The sequence below is a fragment of the Gorilla gorilla genome, chromosome 7 (assembly GCF_029281585.2).
Source record: "Gorilla gorilla gorilla isolate KB3781 chromosome 7, NHGRI_mGorGor1-v2.1_pri, whole genome shotgun sequence".
Lineage (NCBI taxonomy): Eukaryota > Metazoa > Chordata > Mammalia > Primates > Hominidae > Gorilla > Gorilla gorilla.
In genome coordinates, this window is record NC_073231.2 from 4,777,843 (window position 1) to 4,798,571 (window position 20,729).

At 41.9% G+C, this 20,729-nt stretch overlaps 1 protein-coding gene across 11 annotated transcripts in view; it reads left to right on the plus strand.

Annotated features, from left to right (window-relative positions):
* Positions 1-417: 417 nt before the first annotated feature.
* The window catches only part of FBXO25 (F-box protein 25), a 104,842-nt gene continuing 84,530 nt past the window's right edge, over positions 418-20,729 (plus strand). For 4 of the 11 annotated variants that reach the window (XM_063709008.1, XM_055348014.2, XM_063709006.1 and 1 more), the window contains exons 1-2: positions 816-965; positions 6,958-7,098. In XM_063709008.1, the coding sequence (XP_063565078.1) occupies positions 6,965-7,098 (134 nt within the window). In that variant the 5' untranslated portion in view covers positions 816-965; positions 6,958-6,964. Of the gene's footprint in view, positions 966-1,261; positions 1,343-6,957; positions 7,099-20,729 lie in introns of those variants that run through there. The other 7 variants (XM_063709007.1, XM_063709009.1, XM_055348009.2 and 4 more) reach the window with 7 other exon arrangements.

Genomic DNA, 20,729 nt, shown 5'->3' on the forward strand with positions numbered 1-20,729 from the left:
TGCTTGCTACACACCAGACACTGTTTTAAATGTTTTGCACACACTAACTCATTTGTTCTTATAGAAATCCTGTAGCGTGCACCGCCACCTCCATGTTTCTAGGAGGAAACTGAGGCACGGGGGCTGCGGCTCCTGGATCCACCTGGCCTTCTCGGCCTGCCTCTCTCCCTCCAGCCGCCCCACATTCTTTTTTCCTAATTGGAAAAAACTATTCACGCTGCTCCTCCAGGGCATTTCAACCTTCTACAAAGGTCCGACAAGATTCGAAACTGTTTATAAAGAGAACGTGCTTGTGCCTGAATGCTGAGTGTGAGCGCGCAGTGATGCCCTAGAGTGCAGTCATCCCGGGCTTGGCGCCCAGCGGGTGGAAATACGGCCGCAGGGTGGAAATGCGGCGGCGGCGGGGCTGCCCAGCCTCCTGTGGGACCCGCGCGGCGCGGGCACGCACATTCTCGGGGACGCGCGTCATCAGGCCACAAGAACGCCTGAAGGCCCCGGCCAGCGTCCTCCCGTGAAGACCCGGACCGGTGTCGTCACCCGCCGCGCAGGCCTAAATCTCACGTCTTCACCGTCATCTCCCAGCGATCGCAGGGATCTCGGGCACTGACCGCGCCCGTCCCTGCGCACCCGAGCCCCACCCCGCGCCTCCACGCCCCCCCGCCCCCACGCCTCCACGCCTCCACGCCCGGCACTCTGGACGCCCGCGGGCGGAGGGGCAGTGCCTACTACGCAGGCGCACGCTGCGGGCGTCAGGACCAGGCAGCAACATTGCCACGCGGATCCGCGCCGGCCAATCAGCATGGCCAGGGGCGGGGCTTCCCTGAGGCGCGCCGGGAGGCGGCGGCCCACTTCCGGCAATAATCGCCTGTTCGCCGTCAGGTGCGGGCCCAGGTGGCCGGCGCGCCCTTTGGGCACTGGGGGACGCGGGCGCGTCAGGTGAAGACTGGGGGCCGCAGGCGCGCTAGGTAGGTACGGAGTGCCGCGGGCGCGTCAGGTGAAGACTTGGCGTCGCAGGCGCGTTAGGTGAAGATTGGGGCTCGCGGGCGCGTCAGGTGGGGACGATGGGCCACGGGCGAGTCAGGTGAAGACCGGGGGCGGCGGGCGCGTCAGGGGAAGACATGGGGTCGCGAGCGCGTCAGGTGGGGACGGGGCCTGTGGGAGGGTCAGGTGGGGACCGGGGGCCTCGGGCGCGTCAGGTGGGGACGGGGTCGTCGCGGGCGCGTCAGGTGGGGACGGGATTGCCGCGTGCGCGTCTGGTGAGGTCTGGGTCCGCGGGCGCGTCAGGTGGGGTCTGGGGGCGGCCGGTGGGTGTGGAGGGTTCAGGGAGCTGCGGGCGAGTCAGGTAGGCACGGGGGCCGCCCACAGGTGCACCGCGTGTCCTCAGCCGCTTCCCCTGCCCACCTTCTGCGACCCCTTCCCGCCCCCACCCTCCTGGGCCGTCTTGCAGGCCCGCGCTTCTGTCCGCTTCGCTGGGCAAGGTGTTTCGGGGACTCCTCCTGCCCGCGTTTGTCCTCCGGGCTCGGCCCTTGCCTCTTCGCCGGTGGACGCCTGCTAGGTGTGACCCCTCATTCCTCCAGGCCACTCTGCCCCGTCTGCTGCTTACCTTGACTTTTTTTCCCTGCTCCTGGTCTGTGGCTCTGGCTCTGGCTCTGGCTCCTCCCTTAATTTCTTTCCATGCTTATTTTTCTTGCAGCAGACACTAATTTTGCATCCTTCCCCTCACAGTAAGCTCAATTTGACCTTTTTCTCAATTAGATTCCACCTCTGTCCTTGGGCCTATTGAGACTCATTTTGAAGACTAAAAGAATCTAGAGAACCATTTCTTCCCTTATGAAGCTGTCTCCTGCTGCCTCCAAATCCTAACCATCCGGCCCTAATCAGAAAAGACGTTTACTCTTTCATATTCTGTTTTCTCTTCGTCTTTACGTGTTTACGTTTCCCATGAGGAATCTGTGGTTATCTGTAAGTCCTTAGAGTAAATCTTATTTCTGACTCTCAGCCCTCAGTTTGCCATTTTTTTAAATGTCCTTTCTGGATCAAATTTGTCCACACTTATAAGCAAAACAAATAGGGAAACACATGTGGTCTTTTAAGATGGATTGGAGTTTTCTTTCCTGTCTTGTTTTCCTTGTTTTAGTGCCTTTATATTTAGATTCATCATTACTTGAAATCATATTAGTGATCTGTAATAGACGGTAAAAAAAAAAAAAGTTAAAAAGCTTATAATTTAATGGCATCTGTTTTAATAGGGTTTTCAGGAACTGCTACTATAAACATAGTGGTTAGGAGCATGGATCCTGGAGTGAGACTCCATCATTTTGAATCCCAGCTCCACTGAACTCTTTGCCTCAGTGTCTTCATCTATAAAATAGATAATGAAACTTGTAAAACAAGGATAATGTTTTCTACCTTGGAGGACAGTGTGAGGATTAAATGAGACAACGTATGTAGATTGTTTAGAGTAATGCGTAGCCTGTAGTAAGCTCTAATAAATGTTTGCCATTATTATTAAAAAAAATATGCTTGTTGAAGGAAAGACATTTTTTTTTGTTCTGAGTCTCTCATGCCAAGAGTTTCCACCAGCAAATGAACTTCATGAAGTCCTTTTCTACTGAAGTACCCCACCCACATGTCCTACCACATGAAATAGAAATTAAGGGAAGATTTAAAATAGTTAATCATTGTAGGCTGTCTGAAATAAGTTGGCATAAAATGTGCTTAAAATTTGCAAATTATACAAGCTACACCCTTTGAGTGCTTGCTCTTAAAAGTTTAATAATTTTCAGGAGTAATTTCTAGGTTTTTTGTGTTTGCAAATTCCCAAAATAAAGGTAATTTTAATTAAAATAAGCGTATAAAGCTCTAGCAATTCACATTTTTTAGCTGAACAAATACATTCCCATTAAAAGCCGTGGGTCGTCATCATTCTATAAAACTTTAGTAGCATTGTTTTCTGATTTGCAAAGTCAGAAGCCTCAGTTTGGGAGTATTTTTGAAAACTTGAGATCCAGACCCCAGACCTTTTAAATTGCAATTTGTCTTTTTTTGTTGTTGTTGTTATTTTTAATCTGCATCCAGAGTTTGTGCTTTAGTTCATGAGCTGTATAGATTATGCTTTAAGAAAAACTTCATTGTGATCCATAGAGCATACCATAACAAATCTGTGAAGCACACACATCTTCAGAGAAACAAATCTTTTCCTCTGTGTTGAAAATAAGCCTTTGGGCATGGACTATTTTTTTTATTTCCATGGATGCATTTCACTCGTTTCAACCCTTAAAAAGTCAAACTTAGCAGCTGAGAAATTCAGACCAAACTATTCATTTCTCACTGAGTTGCCAAAATGAATTATCTGTAGAGTTTAGGTAGTTGTAAAAGAATTGGTTATATTAATGGAAACAGTAGGCAGGCTCTTTATGTAAATGTTATAAAGATTGTTTGTGAAACTAGAAGATAAGTGTATTAAATGATGAGTGGGCATAGTGTCTAAATAGGTAAGTACAATATTTGTGTGTCATCACGTTTTAAAATATTTTTTCAGCTGAGGATACCGGGATGTACATAGGACAGTCATCCAGATAAGGTTCTGTTGGCAAGATATTTGTTGCCTAGTTGTTTTTTTCTGTCTCCATGTTTTTCATTTGATCTATCCTACAAGCCCTAGAAAATTATTATTCTCAAAACAACACTGCTCACACTGATCTGTTGCTGAAAAACTTTAATTACTGACAGAATAAAGTCTAAACACCTTTGATATTCTTTGATATTCTTCTATGACCTGGCTTCTAGTCACTTTTCCAGCTTATGTACCAGTCCTCTGATAAACTTTCTCCATTTTATCCAATCTTTTCTGCTTATTTTTCTCAAACCGTGGCACACATTTTGACCTTTATACTTATGCACCCACCATTCCCATGATTGATAGTTTTTGCCTTGCCTCTCCATTCATTTAAGATCTAACCATGCTTCAGGGCGAAGATCGAGTCCTAGTTTCTAGTCAGAGCTTTCCCAGCTGCTTTGCTTTCTGCTCAAATTAACTTTATTCTCTCTTTACCACAGTTACAAGATTGTGGACATATGTGTATGTATGTATACATGCACACTCACATATCTACATGTAAACACACTTCATTATATTACACTTGTATGGAATTTGTGTGTGTTTTGCTATTGTTCTTTTTTAGTTCCTTAGCTAAATTGCACACTTTTGAGGGCAGCAACACCTAGCATAATAACACGTAGTTGGTGCTCAAATGTTTGTCGTTGAAGTAATCCTGTATTTGGTCTGTTAGCAATATTTTTGAGGATTATCCACTTGATTTTTTTTTTAATATAGATTTCTGAATCCAAAGTTTCAAGTTGATATTGACAGATAATTTGAGAATTATCAGAGATGTTCCTAGCAGCCATTTTCTGTTGAATGTGTTTTATGAGACTCAGGGTGCCACTTCAGTCATCTGCTACTTCATGGTCTTTGCTGCCTTTGGTGGGAATGGTCTTGAAAATCATAAAATCAGCTGTATGCTATTAGAGACAGTTTTAGATAACTTTAGGTCGACTGAACATGGGCATTGAGTTTTGCATTTTAGGATGTACAGTAGTTGTGAAGCAGTTCTGTGAGACAAAGTTTATCAAAACTGTGCTGAAATTTAAGGAATAAAGTATTTTCTAAAGCAAGAATTTAAATTAATCATTATGTGACTGAAAAAGACATGTTCTGACTATAAGTCAGTTTAGCAAGGTTTGAGATTTTCTTCGTGTAAAGAATAATTACTTCATCATTTCCTACAGCAGTCAAGAATTAAGCATTTGTGGTTGATCCAGGAATATTGTTGAAGTCTATGTAATTTCCTTCCTTTTTTTTCTGTATCTTCTAGGATTGTATAAGTGCCCATTTAATAGCTTGTTTTTTGTTAATTATACTAAATATAGTTGGGAGGTGGTGTTTGGAGATGTTCATCTCTCATTTATTCTCCATGATGTAAATATTCTACATTATTCTCTACGATATAAATATTCTATATTATAAAATACTCAAGTCTGTTCGGGATGTGAAATTAAAGTAACATGTTATAGAAACCACTTTTGCTTGAGTAATTCAGCTACCTTTCTGTAGCTAAATTCAACGTATATTTTCAACTCTTGCCGTGCTTGGCGTTTTTATAACATTTTCGTCTCTGTCGATCATTTCTTTCCTGAAATACATTTTTCTCCTGACTTCCTACTTCTCCCTCTACCTTTTTGGCTCTTCCTTTTCAGTTTTTCTTCTTGGCTTATATCTGCCGATCCCTTAAATGGTGATGTTTCTTAGGGTTTTTTTCTTGGCTCTCTTGATTTCCCTGTCTACATATTCTGTGATATTATTTGTGTGGTTTTGATTAGTGTCTAAATGCTCATGATTTTCCTCTTTCTCTCTAGTCTAACTCTCTTCTGAACCATGGATCTATATATTTATTCATTCAGTAAATAAATACTTATAGAGCTCCTGTTGTTTTCCTGGCATTGTTCAAGGTAATGGAATACGGACCTGAACAAGACATTGCATTTTCTTGGAGGAAAACAGATGATAAACACGCTAATCATTTCAGACAGCCCTTACAACTATGAAGGCACTAGATAATGGCTTAGACTGGTAGGGATGGGGTTGAGGCAGCAGAAGGGCGCTGTTTGGACAGGGAGTCAGGGAGCCTTTCTGGGATGTGACATTTTGAATCAGCAGTGTGAACATCTGAGGTGGTTTTTAGCCTCATGTACAGTCTCACTGTGTATGAGAATCACATGTGGACCTTTAAAAACTACTTAAACTTAGCCTTCACCCCCAAATATTCGTATTTAACTGAACTAAGATGGGACTAAGCACTTGAATGTTTAAAAAGCTTCCTGTGATGTTAATGCACAGCAGTAGTTGAAAACCACTGATCAAGAGGAGCAGAAATCAAGTCAATGGGAAAAACTAGCATTTGAAGTCTCACTCTTATCAAATTGTGAGCTTCATGAAGTTAATCACGAAGTTGCATCATTTTTTAAGTCATAATTTTTATACCTGGAGTCTAGCATTTCAAACTGAACAGGCATGTCCTAAGCTGAAATTAATATCCCTTATCTCTCCTTTCCTAATAAAACCCTGCTGTTCCTTCTGTATGTCTTATCCCAGAACCAGGGGCTACAAAACAAAATCTAGATAACTTCCTTGATTTCCTCCTCACGTTTCCAGCCAGTCTTCAAGTACTGTTTGACTCTTTCCTAAATATTTCTGCAGTCTCTGCTCTTCTGTTTATTTTCTACTGTATATTCTCACCTTTTAAAGGTCAACATTCAGAAGCCTCCAGTCCCAACTACTTTCCTCCAGGTGACCCTCACCCCATACCTTCTCCCACTGTGATACTGAGTTCTTTGTAAACCACAAATCTGATTGAATCACTTACCTGCTTACTTCCCTTTTTTGGACCCTCATTGCCCTCAGAATAGCATCCAACTCCTCTAACTTGATCCAGCCTTAAATGACTTCTCCATCCTTAATTCTGGCCCACTCTCATCTATTCTAAGCTTCAACCAAACTGAACTACTTAGAGTTGCTGAACATGAATACATTTCATTTTTGGTTGCTCCTAACTTCTGGCAAAGAGAGAATACTTGTTTGGGATAATATTCCCTATTCCACACTCCATGACCCTGCTTGTTTTTCAGGTATGAGCTTGAATGTCACCTCTGGTAAACCTTTCATGGGATATGCAGTATTAGGCCAGTAAAACCACGTTTACTTACCCCATTTGATCACTTTAGTACAGAGTACTGTGTTATTGTCACTGTCACCAATGTCGAGCCAACGTTTAATTAATGAGCAGACATTTAAATGTTAAGAACTTTAATCTTTAAAATTAATGAATAAATGTTCTAAGTGAAAAGAAACTTTTATGAATTATATATACTTTTTAACATAATTTAACTTTTTCATAGGAGAACTATGCCATTTTTGGGTCAGGACTGGAGATCTCCTGGATGGAGTTGGATTAAGACAGAAGATGGCTGGAAGAGATGTGAATCTTGTAGTCAGAAACTTGAAAGAGAGAATAACCATTGTAACATCAGTCACAGCATGTAAGTTACAGCTGAGCAGAACCATGCCATTTGCCAGTTTAGCATGTATGGCCTTACCTATTTTTCAAGTCCCTGCAAAGCTCCATAACTTTTGAGACTTGCCCACCCAGAAGGCTGGTGTGAAGAAACAAGTTATTTAGCTAAAAAATGAGGCTAGTAGATTGCCTAATATTCATACACAGATGCTTTCGTCTTTTTTTTTAATTTAAAACATTTAATCCTCACAATAATTGGGAGAGAGGTATTATTATTAATCCCACATTATAGCTGAGGAACCTGAGGAAATTAAAATGCACAGTTTTGGTGGCATATATCAGAAATGTAATAATAGTGGCTTACACAAGACAAATCACTTTTTCTCCCTTGAAAGCCTGAGTTGGCATGATGACTTTGCTCGTAACATTGTCAAGGGGCCAAGCACAGTCTGTCTTGTTGCTCTGCCATCCCAAGAGTGCAGCCTTACCTGCATGGTCCAAAACGGTGTATTACCTGCCACATTTGCGCTCAGGCCGAAGGGTAGGTGGGGTTGGTGAGACACAACCTATGTTTCAGTGGCACAGCCCAAAAGTTACATGCATAACGTTGCCCACACCTTGTTGGCTAGAGCACTAGTGCAAGGGATGCTGGGGGTTGTGGCCCAGCCGTGTGTCCAGATAAAAACCAGAGACTGCATGAGCACAGAACCAGGGTAGGTGGCTATCGTATGATGACTACAGTGTCTACCACAGTGGTGTTTGAGAATTTGGAGGGCTAGGAAGGTCTTGAGATAGCCTCCTCTAGAATGTCATGGGTCTAGTCATTTATTGTATATTATTTTACATTTGTGTAATTATCAACTGTGTGCTTGATGGGCCGTATGTTTTTCTGACAGAAGTTTAGTAACTTTAGACCAGAGACTGGTTTTTGCAGTATTTGAAGCAGAAATTAATTTTCTATTTTAGTTACAGTGAGGATAACACATAATATTTTTAAACTTATATTGTAGCAGTTCTCTGCCACACTAAGATGTATTTAATGTTGATAGCTGTAAAACTTATTTAAAGCTTGTAATTATGCTGTTGGTATTGCATAATGTTATACAGTTATGAATTTTCTAGGTCATTTTTACTATCTTATAATTTTTATGGCAGTTTTTTTAAAATTTAAAGATGGTTGACTATATCTAGAAATGTCAGGTGTCTCACATTTACTCCCAGGAGCCACTATTAAATGTGGATTTTAGGATGGGGAGATATATTACAGAATGTCAATTTAAAAAAAGCTGTAATGCTTGAAGTACAGTGTTACTGCTGCATCTGCAGTGAGGAATTTGTGGGAATTTGTTTTTTTCCCTCATGTATTCTTTTTCCCCTCATCTCAAACACATTTTAAATGTCTGAGAATTGTTTTTTTTTTCCGCTGCACACATAAAATTAGAGAATACAGTCGAGATATGTTTTCTTTGCATAACTGGCTACCCCTCTGTCTCCCTTTCCCCTTCCCCCAAACTTACCTACAGATCCGCCCCTTTGAACCAATGGCTGCTAACACAAGCATCCCTGCGCAAAAAGGTTTTATGACAGCAACGCTGGCTACCCTCTGTAGGGCACAGTGAGCGGGAACTAGTCAGCACCACCTTTTACCCCACCTAGTTGCTTTGCAGTACTGGGATCCCCCTCCCGCTTCCTACTCTGCCATTTCGTTCATCTTCCTCTGACTTTGGTCCGTTCCTACCAAAATGCAAATCCAAACCCGTGGGTAGAGGCTGTTGGTGACCTGAAACTGCAGCAGAGGTTTAATATATCCTTTCTCTGGAAGGAAAAACCACTTAACTTTGAACCTAAAATTGATTTTAAAAAGATAAGACCATATGTAATCACCATTTAAAATCACTATATAAATGGCCTTCTCTTTCCCCTACATGTCTTTGAGAAACATAGTACTCCTAATTCTTTGATTTAAGGTGGGCTTTCAAAACTTAGAAAAAGAACTATAGTAAAAATAATTTAGGTAATCAAGATTCTATGTAACTTTGTTAATTTTCTTTTTTGTGAACGTGCATGAAAATAGGCCTTTAGTATCCTTCTGCTTACTTTTCAACTCATTTTAGTATTCAAAGTTTAGAGAACATAGGGAAGAAATTAAGCAATTCAACATGGTTGATCTGGGGGCAGCCAGCCAGTTCATACTCTGAATCCTTGATTAAGCTGCTCTTTCAAGCAACATTCATGATATTACTGAGGTTTAAACATAGTTTGATAGACAGAGGATTCATCTTAACCCTGACCTAAGTAAGCCTTTTATTAGGCTGTTGATTCAGAATAGAGGGTAGGTCGGCTGGGGTCCAGATTGAAGAGAGGACAGCCAGTTAAGGGTTTCAGTAGACAGGTGAGAAATGTTGAGTGCTGCCTATGGTGATGTCTGCACAGCTGGACAGAGGGTCAGGATCAGTAAAAGACTGAGTCACATATTGATTGGACTAGCCAAAAGGGTGGCCCTGAGAAGGACTCAGAGGGTTCAGCTGGGGAAATGGTGTAAGTAAATAATCTGGCTGGGTCTTCTCTCCAGCATAGTGTTTCTGCCACTCAGTTTTATGTTTGATGACAGAAATTGTATGATTCTTATGAAGGAAAGATATTGAAGAAGAGTGTCTAAATACTATATACCTTTAAGAATTTCTAACCTTTTCCATCAGATTTCAGTGTTATTATTGGCACTGTAATTGCCTATAGTTATTTCAGTATAACTATAGGCGCTGTTGAGGATATATAAGAAGTTGTTCCTTGTCTTTTATGAAGTTGACATTTGACAAGGGAGTGTGTAGTCAAACATAACGCATTCAGCTCAGTCTTGGCAGAGACTCCCATTGCTTGCTCCTCCTTGTTCACCCACTCATTTATTTGCTATTTTCACTTGATCACTCTTTTATTCTTCCACTCGTTCTGTAAACTGATGTTTCTTGGTCATCTGCTATGTGCCGGTAGGGCCCCCATGCGGCCCACAGCCCCACTGTGTTTGCTTGGTTGGCCTGCCGTACTCCTCTTTGTGTTATCAATATTTCAAACTCCTTCACTCTCCTCTGATGTTCGGCTCCCTACATACTCCTTCCCCATCTTTTCAAAACAACCGGATTTCTTGTGTCACCAGGAAATCCAGAGCCATCAGACTTTTTCTCAGAACCTTAGGTTGATTTAAAATTTTCATCTTCATTAACTTTATCCTGAATCTTTATTTTTTGTCCAGAACACCTGAGATATTCCGAACAGAGGCTTATTTTCGTTAATTATCTCACAGGGAACAGTTAAGTGTGTTGCCCTTTGCCTGTTGATTACCCCCAGGGGCAGAGTCATAGGGATTTTTGTTACATGAGTGGTAGTGGCTTTTCTTTGCTCTTGATGGGAAGGATACAGCTTTCCCCACCCCTCCAGAAAGGGTTTCCTTGGAAATGGAATGGGCCGGAGTCCTACCTCTACTCCTTTGTTGGGTAGATAAAATCTACCCAGGAGCCAGACTTAGAGATGTCTCTGGTCTTATTATTACACATACTGTTACACCTGTTTAGTCCACAATATATTAAGGATTTACTATGTGCTGTGGTGTCAGGATACAGCAATAAATGAAACATGAAAACCCATGTCTGATGGAGCTTGCATTCTGGTGAAACAGATAGGCAATGGACAAGATAAGTTCCACAGTGTAGTAAGTGTGATAGTATGTGGGAGATAAGAAATGCTAAGGATAGGTGGTGTTAGAGGAAGATCTACAGAGAGTGGCCTCTAAGAAGCCATCTGTGGAAGCAAACCTTAGGCAATGAGAGCAGGATGAATGGATGTCTGAGGGCGGGGCCTCCCCGGCAGGGAAAGAAAAAGTGCAAAGGCCTCAAGGCAGGAGTACATCATCTGGCATATTCAGGGACAGCAGGGTTCCAGCATGGGTAAGGGGAGCCCGGAAGCGGGGCCAGTAGGAGACAAGATCCCAGCCTGACTGGGTCCCAGCTGTGAAGTACCTGTTGTCATAGTAAGGACTTGGGCTTTTCTGAGTGATGTGGGGAATCAGGGTTTTGAGCAGAGGAGTGATTTGTTCAGGCCTATGCTTTAACAGGATTATTCTGGCTACTGTGTTAAAAACAGACTTCCAAGGCGCAGGACAGAAGCAAGTGGACCAGTTCTTAAGAGGGTTGGGTTAACCCCCATGGGAAATGATCATGGCTTGGAGAGAAAGGAGGTGGTGGATGAGGAAGGGCTCAAATCCTGGGTGTATTCTGCAGGTGGAACTGACACATGGAATGTGTATGGTGCAGTAAGAGGGTCGAGGGGTGAGACTAAGGCTTTGGCCTGAGCAGCTAGAAGGTAGAGTTGCATTAACTGATATAACATCTAAATCCGCATTGTTTTGCACAGGGTCCTTGGGTCTGTGCCTAGGAACAGAAGCACAGTGTCACAGGTCATGCACCTCTTTCCCTTTCCAGTGAGGTGGTGTCACCATGTTCTCCTAATGCATTGCATGTTCATCCTTTTCCTCCACTTGTATTTCCTGGAAGTTGTTCCATGTCAGTGTGCACTGAGTTCCTCATTCATTATAATGATGGCATTTCATTGTTTAGGTATACCATAACTTATTTGTCCAGGCTTCCACTGACATCATTTCGGCTATTTCCCAGTTTTCATTATTTATAGTGGTATAGCATGGGTCATCTGTGAATATCTCTTTGCATACTTGTGTGAATATTTATGAAATCTAAGTTCCTAATAGAATTGTATATTTAAAATTCTAGTATTGCCACATTACCTTCTGTAATTTTGCACCAGTTTATACTCTGCATAGTAGTGTACACAGATTCCCATTAATTCACACTTCACCCAAGATGTGTGTGTGTCAGTGCAGGTTACACACTGCACAAGGGGAGGGTTTCATCATGAGGGAATAATGGCTGAAATGCATCTGTGTGTCTTGTGTAGGCTGCATGTGTGTCTTCATGTAAAGGTGCTGTCTGCTCCCATGCCATCTGCGTTTTGGGGACAATGCACAAGGTGTTTACAGCAGCCTTGTCTTTGTAATTGCTTTAACTAGTTTGCTGGGCAAAAAACATTAGACATTTTATTTCTTTTCCTTTCCCTTTCCTTTCCTTTCTTTTGTTCGTTTGTTTGTTCTTTTTTTTTTTTTTTTTTTTTTTGAGATGGAGTCTTGCTCTGTCACCCAGGCTGGAGTGCAGTGGCGTGATCTCGGCTCACTGCAACCTGTGCCTCCTGGGTTCAAGCAATTCTCCTGCCTCAGCCTCCTGAGTAGCTGGGACTACAGGCGCCCACCACCACACCTGGCTAATTTTTGTATTTTTAGTAGAAACAGGGTTTCACCATATTGACCAGAATGGTCTTGATCTCCTGACCTCAGGTGATGCACCCGCCTCTGCCTCCCAAAGTGCTGGGATTACATGCGTGAGCCACCGTGCCCGGCTTGTTTCTTTATTAAGTAAGAGAGCTCTTTTAAAAGAAATTATATTTCCCCTGTTTACACTTATAAAAAACTAAGAAGATAAGAATAGTTAATTTACAAAACACTAGGATGCACAGTGCAACAACAGGAGAAATCAAAGTTTTTTTAACCAAGGTAGTTCAATTGGGAAGGGAAAGATTTTTTCAACTGGATAAACGTGCAAGGAAAAGTGAACCTCTACTACTCACTCTTACTGTGGACATAGCATTAATGTTAGATGGATTTTAGAATGAACTGTAAAAGGCTAAAACTGTAAAGTTTTAAGAAGAAAACAGTATTTTCACAATGTAAAGTAGGCAGATTGCTTACCACACAAAAACCACAAGCTGTGAAAGAACAAAAAGATGAACTTCATATTAAAAACTTATACCTAAAGTCATCATTAGAAAGGCAGAGCAACGGCTGGGCGTGGTGGCGCAGGCCTGTAATCCCACCACTTTGGGAGGCCAAGGCGGGCGGATCACCTGAGGTCAGGAGTTCAAGACCAGCCCGGCCAACATGGTGAAACCCCGTCTCTACTAAAAATACAAAAAATACAAAAAAAAAAAAAAAAAAAATTAGCTGAGCGTGGTGACAGGTGCCTGTAATCCCAGCTACTCAGGAAGCTGAGTCATGAGAATCACTTGAACCTGGGAGGTGAAGGTTGTGGTGAGCAGAGATCCTGTCATTGCACTCCAGCCTGGGCAATGAGATGAGCAAAACTCCATCTCAAAAAGAAAAAAGAACAAGGTTTACTGTAAAATGTAAAATCACCACAATCAAGAGAGTGGTATGTGGTATTGGCGAAAAGATAGATACACAGGTCAGTGGAATAGAACAGAGGACCCTAGATAAGTCCATACAGATATGGTCGGTTTATTTTTGACAGTGGTGTAAAGGCACCTCTTAATATATTCCATGGAGAAAGTGTAATCTTGTCAGCAAATGGGCTAGAAAACTAGTTGTGTATATGCAAAAATAAATAACCTGTACAGCTCACATTTTATACAAAAATGAACTCAAAATGGATCATATACCTAAATGTAGAATGTAAAACTGTAGAACTTATGGAAGAAACCCAAAGGAAAGTCTGCATGATCTTGGGCAGAGTTTTTAGATACGATACCAAAAGCACAATCCATAAAAGAAAAAAATCTATAATTTGCATTTTATCAAAATTTAAAAATTCTACTCTCAGAGAACACATTTGTAAGTCACATATCTGACAAAGGGTTAGTATCCAGAATAATAAAGAACACTTAAAACTCAACAATAAGAAAACAACCCAGTAAAAAATTGGGCAATAGTTTCGGTGAACCTGTACTTCACCAAACAACTTGCATGGATTGCAGAGAAGCCCATGCAAATAAGCAGAGAAAAATGAGCATGTGATGCCCAACATAATTTATTGTTAGGGAAACAAATGCAAGCAATCCGGAAGGTAAACACTGCAGCTAGCCTGAGGCCACAGTACCATCTGGGGCAAGCAGCTGACCAGCTAGAGATATAACAGTATGTTCTGGGGAATGAGACTGCCACAGTGGGCCTAGGTGATTTGGAAGGCTGTGCACCTTCCTCATAAGGTACCAGCACAGGCCTACGTCAGTAGCTAAGATGAAAGAACAATCACGAAGCATCCCAGTGCTGGCAAGGACAGTGCCAAGTGCTAGCAGGAATATGCTCTCCAGCCCTGCTACTGGGAATGCAGAATGGCACAGCCACTCTGGAAAACAGTGTGGCAGCTTCTTACTGTGTTACACTGCCTTAGGACCTGGCAGTCTCCCTCCTAGGTGTTTACCCAAGGTAAGTGAAAATTCATGCTCACACAAAACCTGCATGTGACTGTTAATAGTTTTATTCAGTAATTGCCAACACTCAAAATCAGATATCCTTCAACTGGTGAATGAATAAACAAATTGTGGTAACATCTCTACAGGAGAATACCACTCAGAAGTCAAAAGGAACAAACTATTAATTCGCACAACATGGATGAATCTTAAATTCATTTTGCTTAGTGAAACAAACCAAACCTAAAAGGCCTCCATACTGTATGATTCTGTTTAAAGGATGCGCTAGAAAATGCACAACCATAAGGAAGAAGAATAAATCAGTGGTTGCCAGGGGTTAAGAGTTGGGGAAAAGGAGTTGATTACAAAGAGAGTCAGAGGCAGTTTGGGGAGTGATGGGACTGTGTTAGATTTGACTGTGCACCTGTCAAAACCCATGGAACTGTGCACCACAGAATTTCACTAAAATCAACAAAGATGTTTGTGTGTGTGTTATTGGGGGGAGTGCCCAAATAAAACAAACTGTGACAGATGAATCAAATGGTATTACAAACTTATCCCATAATCCAGGGGTCCCCAACCCCTAGGCCATGGATCGGTACCAGTCCGTAGCCTGTTAGGACCTGGGCCACAGAGCAGGAGGTGAGCAGAGGGCAGGCAAGCATTACTGCCTGAGCTCTGCCTCCTGTCAGGTCAGCAGCAGCATTAGATTCTCATAGGAGCATGAACCCTATTGTGAACTGTGCATGTGAATGATCTAGGTTGCTCACTCCTTTTGAGACTAACTAACTAATGCCTGATGATCTGAGGTGGCACAGTTTCATCCTGAAACCATCCCCCCTCCTCGCCCCAGTCTGTGGAAAAAGTGTCTTCTAAGAAATCGGTCCTTCGTGCCAAAATCGTTAGGGAATGCTGCCATAACCATAGTGAAATGGATGTGGAATTAGCTGACCTATCAGTAACTTTGGAAAACAGTGTTTTGACAGGATGCTGTAAGGCTAAAGACAAAACCTCTGGTTAGTGCACTTGTTTCTCATAGGGGCATGGGTTAGCAATCTCAAAACTGTACATATTCTAGGAAGAAGTTACAAATAAGTAAGGATGGTGCTAGAGTTATCCTTTGGTTCTGGATCAGGGTTGGAGGTGTCAGCATGAACTAGGGCTGTTGGTTTTTTCAGAGAGAGAGAAATGTGGGTCTTTGCATGTGTGAGTTAGTATAACACATCTGTTTTCTAAGTCTGTTGACAGAGGGCCTTAGAGCAGTGACACCTGCATCAGTGACTAGAACCAGCCTGAGATGGTGGATCCTAAGGGCTCGTCAGGGAGGGGATTGGTTCCAGGGCTGGGGTAGGGCAAATGAAAGGTGAGTGATGGGAGCCTGTCAGATATCAGAAGGGTAGATATCCGTCAAAAAGTGCTGCATTGGCCAAAGCTGGAGCAGTTCGAGCCACAGGATAGACAACAGTAGTAATGGATTATAACCTAAAAAAGAAAAGAAATAGCCATCCATTTAGGCTGATATGAATACATAAATGAATGCATAAGTGAGGGATAAGGAACAGTTCTTCCTTGTAGAATTCCAGTTAATAAATGTAGAAGGAATAAGGGAAATAGAAAATCACCATGATAATTGTTATAAGCACAGTCCCTTGACAGATGCAGCAAGGTGAAATCTAACAGGTAAAAGAATTAGGAGAAATAGAATATCTGCCAAGTCTCCCCCCAAACAGCTATTCATTACAAAGGGAACAATACTTTACAGTGGAGAAACCTGGCAGACACTGCCCCAACCAAGAACTCAAAGGTGGCATAATATTGGCAGCAGGTACCTGTGGTGTGGTGCTGTGTGAATGGCACATCATCTGTGGTGGTTTTCCCTAAGCTGAATCAGGAGAAAACAGCAGACAAACCCAATTTGAAGGACATTCTACAAAATAATTGACCAGTACTCTTTAAGGTGATGAGAGGAGACTACAAACTCTTCAGGCATGGGGGGCCATGGTAGTGTGTCAGCTAAGTACAGTGTGGATCCTGGACTGGGCCCAGCAGCAGACGGGCTCTGGTGGGTGGCCTGGCAAAACAACAAAGCCTGTGGTTGAGCTGGGAGTACCATGCCAGAGTTCCTCTTCTGGTGTTGATCCTTGTTCTATGGCTGCATGAAGGTGGGTGGAAACTTGGGGACACCGTGTGTCCTGCCTCTGAAACTCTTGTGCAAGTCTAAAATCATCTTTAAAAGTCTTTTTAAGTCATCGTTAAGAAAATTAATAGGCAAGCCAGAGACATCACGTAGTCTGACTGTGCTGTCAGTCGTGTCTGGGGCCTGCGTCAGCACAGGGCTCGCAATGGTGGCTTACCTCTTAGCTCCCAAGGAGAGGCAGAGTGGAGAGCCTCCCTGGTGATTGACTTAATAGCTATATGAAGCTTTCTGTGGTGTCTTTATTGGGTATGTGTTACAGGAGGTACACAGGTCAGGACTCCCTGAACTGTACTTAAAAGTCTATTCTGCTGTATATGAATTATGCCTTAGGAGAGAGAAGAGAACTTATGCTCCATTTGGAATTTATCTTGGAGCATGACGTGAGGAACAAATCTGTTTGTGTCTTTGTGCAGTAGCTGTCCAGTTACTGCAGCAGCACTACTAACTGAAAAGCCCCTTCCCTGCTGTGTTGAGATACCTCTTTTTCCCATACTAAATTTCCATGGGCAATTGGGGCTACAGGGTTTTCTCTCTGTCTTCCTGGACTTCCCTCATCACACTGATGTAAATAGAGAGGCTTAATACTGTGTTTTCATGTCAGCTGGGGCTAGAGTCTTCACCATTGTGGTTCTTACTCAGAGTTGTCTGGTTATTTGTGCTTACTGGTTCTTCTTCTCCTTTTAGATACAGGGGGTCCATGTACAGATTTGTTACATGAAAATATTGCATGAGGCTGGGGTTTGGAGTACAGATCCTGTCACCTAGTTAGCATAGTACCCAATAGGTAGTTTTTTTTTAACCCACCCCCACTCCCTCTACCTTCTAGTAGTCCCCAGTGTCTGTTGTTCCCATGTTTGTGTCCATGTGTGCTCAATGTTTAGCTCCCATTTGTAAGTGAGAACATGTGGTATTTGGTTTTCTGTTCCTGCATTAATTTGCTTAGAATTAAGTCAAGCTCCATCCATGTTGCTGCAAAGGGTGTGATTTTATTCCTTTTTTATGGCTGTGTAGTATTTCATGATGTATAGGTACCACATTTTCTTTATCCAGACTACCATTGATGGGCACCTGGGTTGATTCTGTGTCTTTACTATTGTTAATAGTGCGGCGATGAACATATGAGTGCCTGTGTCTTTTTGGTAGAATGATTTATTTTCTTTTGGCTATATACCCAGTAATGGGATTGCTGGATAGAATGGTAGTTCTATTTTAAGTTCTTTGAGAAATCTCTAGACCACTTCCCACAATGGCTGGACTGATTTACATTCCCGTCAACAGTGTATAAGCATTCTGTTTTCTCCTCAGCCTTGCCAGCATCTGTTGTCTTTGACTTTTTAGTAGTGGCCATTCTGACTACTGTCAGATGGTATCTCATTGTGGTTTTGATGCATTTCTCTAATGCTGTGTGGTACTGAGCCGTTTTCATGTTTGTTGGCCACTTGTATATCTTCTTTGAGAAGTGCCTGTTCATGTCCTTTGCCCATTTTTTTTTTTTTTTTTTGAGACAGAGTCTCACTCTGACGCCGAGGCTGTAGTGCAGTGGCGCAATTTCCGCTCACTCCTTTGCCCATTTTTTAATGGGGCCGTTTGTTTTTTTGCATAAGTTCCCTGTAGATTCTGGATATTAGGCCTTTGTCAGATGCATAGTTTGCAAGTAGTTTCTCTCATTCCGTGGGTTGTCTGTATTCTCTGTCAGTAGTTTCTCTTGCTGTGCAGAAGCTCTTTCATTTAATTAAATTCTACTTGCCAATTTTTGTTTTTGTTGCAATTGTTTTTGGGAACTTAGCCAAAAATTCTTTGCCAAGGCCAACGTCAAGAAGAGTATTTCCTAGGTTATCTTCCAGGATCTTACAGTTTGAGGTCTTACATTGAAATCTTTAATATATTTTGAGTTAATTTTTGTATATGGTGAAAGGTAGGGGTCTGGCTTCAGTCTTCTGTATGTGGCTAGCCAGTTATTCCAACACCATATATTGAATAGGACGGTCTTTTTCCACTGCTGTTTTTGCTGGCCTTGTCAAAGATTGAATGGTTGTAGGTGTGTGGCTTTATTTCTGAGTTTTCTGTTTTGTTCATTGGTCTGTGAGTCTGTTTTTGTACCAGTACAGAAGCTGTTTTGGTTACTGGGGCTTTATAGTACAGTTTGAAGTTGAGTAGTGTGATGCCTCTGGCTTTGTTCTTTTTGCTTAGGATTGCTTTGGCTATTTGGGCTCTTTTTTCATTCCGTATGAATTTTAGGATAGTTTCTTGTTGTTCTTAAATGCATTTTATAATTAACTTGTTTAGCTCTAAGAAAAAAACTTGATTTTGTATTGGAATAGCATTAAATTTAATATTTTTGAAAAATGTTTCATCTACTTCTAACTTACTGCAAAGAGTTTTATAAAGTTGCCTGTAATGATTTTTTAATGTTTTTCTTCATTTTTATAAGGGAAACATCCTTGTGACCACACCCGGGTCAAGGAATAGAACTTTATCAATCATCCCAGAAGCGCCCCCCGCCCCCCACATGTCCCATTTCTATTATAACCTACTTCCTCTCCCCAAAAATTACCACTTCCCAAACTCTTATGGTAACCATTTCCCTAATATTTATAGTTTTATCACCAAGTGTATATCCCTAGACACTATAGTTTAGTGTTGTTTTATTCTTAAAATTTGATATGTTTTTAAAGTCTCTTTTAATCTACACATTTTTCTCTCTATCCCTTTCTTTTTCTTATCTTTTACAATGTTTAAATTTTCTTCTGTTAGCACTTGTAACTTTCTTTTTTTTTTTTTTTTTTCTAATCAGATACCTAGTGGTTTGTTTTGGTTGATTATTTTATCTTGAGAGCCAGCTTTTGGATTTACTTCTTAGTTCTATTCTTTTTCTACTTAATAATATCTGCTTTTATTTGTAATAATTCCCCCCTTTCTTTTGGTTCACTTATTCTTTTTCTGGCTTTTTCAGTTATATGTCTAAATAATTTATTTTTATTATTTAAATTTGTATTGATATAGGTATTTAATGCTATAAAGTTTCCTGTGACAGTTACTTTTTTTCTGAGTCCTATAAATTCTCTATATATTTTCCCAGCCTTTTATAGCTGTATGTCGTATATGCAGTATGGTGTTTGATTTTGCTTTGTGAGCCAATCCAAGACTGTTTTCCATTTAATAGGTGAGCCAAGTCCATTTTTTACATCACAGATAACAGGGAACCACCTTGTTCTATTTTATTTGCTTTTATCCTTTTGGTATTTAAGAGGGATTTCTTCCTCCCTTTTTTTTTTTTTTTCCCCCACTTTTATCCTAATGCCTTTATAGCAAACACTCAAACACTTAGTTTCTTTGGTTGGCTCCCCACAGTACCTGATAGTGCAGTTAGCTGATGGACACCCCAGTCCCACTTGGCCCCTGCACATCTTCTGCCCACCTCTACCACTTCTCTGGTGGTTGTTCTTTGTTTGCATTGTCCGCGCTGGTAACCATGGCATGCTGCACTTTTATCACCGTCATGTGCCAGCAGCTCCACAGATAAATACAGACCACCCTGCAGCTCACCTTTGCATCTGCCTCTAGTCATTTTGGTTTCTGGTGCTTATTCTTTAGTGGGTCATCCCTCAGCTCCTGGTCACTGTACTTCCTGTGTTTGTGTATACTCATAAAAAATATGTGTGACTTTTACCCTTGATAGTCACTATTTAGATGTTAAATCTTTGGCTTATATTTTTTCCCTTAAATATCTTAAATATGTTATTGAACCTATTCTATTCTGGACCTGTAATCCCTACTACAAAGCCACTCACAAGTCCAGTTTTCATCATTTCTGATTTTACAGACATGCATTGTTAAGGGGGAGGAATTTATAGAACTGGAAGCCATGTTAATATCCTAGTCATGAGGTGGCTGAGATTTAGTCTGTCTAGGTAAGATGGTGCAGGTAGGGAGTGTGGTGGTCCCAGTGGCACACGCAGGAAGTCATAGAATGTGGGAGGCATTGTTTTGTGTACCCTGTGCACAGAGTGTCTGATGCCCTTTAATAGGTTTGCGGCCTCATCTGGTGGACTTTCTGGCACAGCCCTTCTTCAAGGTTGCTGCATCTGAAGCTCTTTTAAGACGGTGTTTCCCTTCTGCCAGATTGCACTCTGTGCACAGTGCAGTTGCTTCTCCCTGCGGAGTCAGATGGGCCCACATTGGCTGTGGCTCCACCT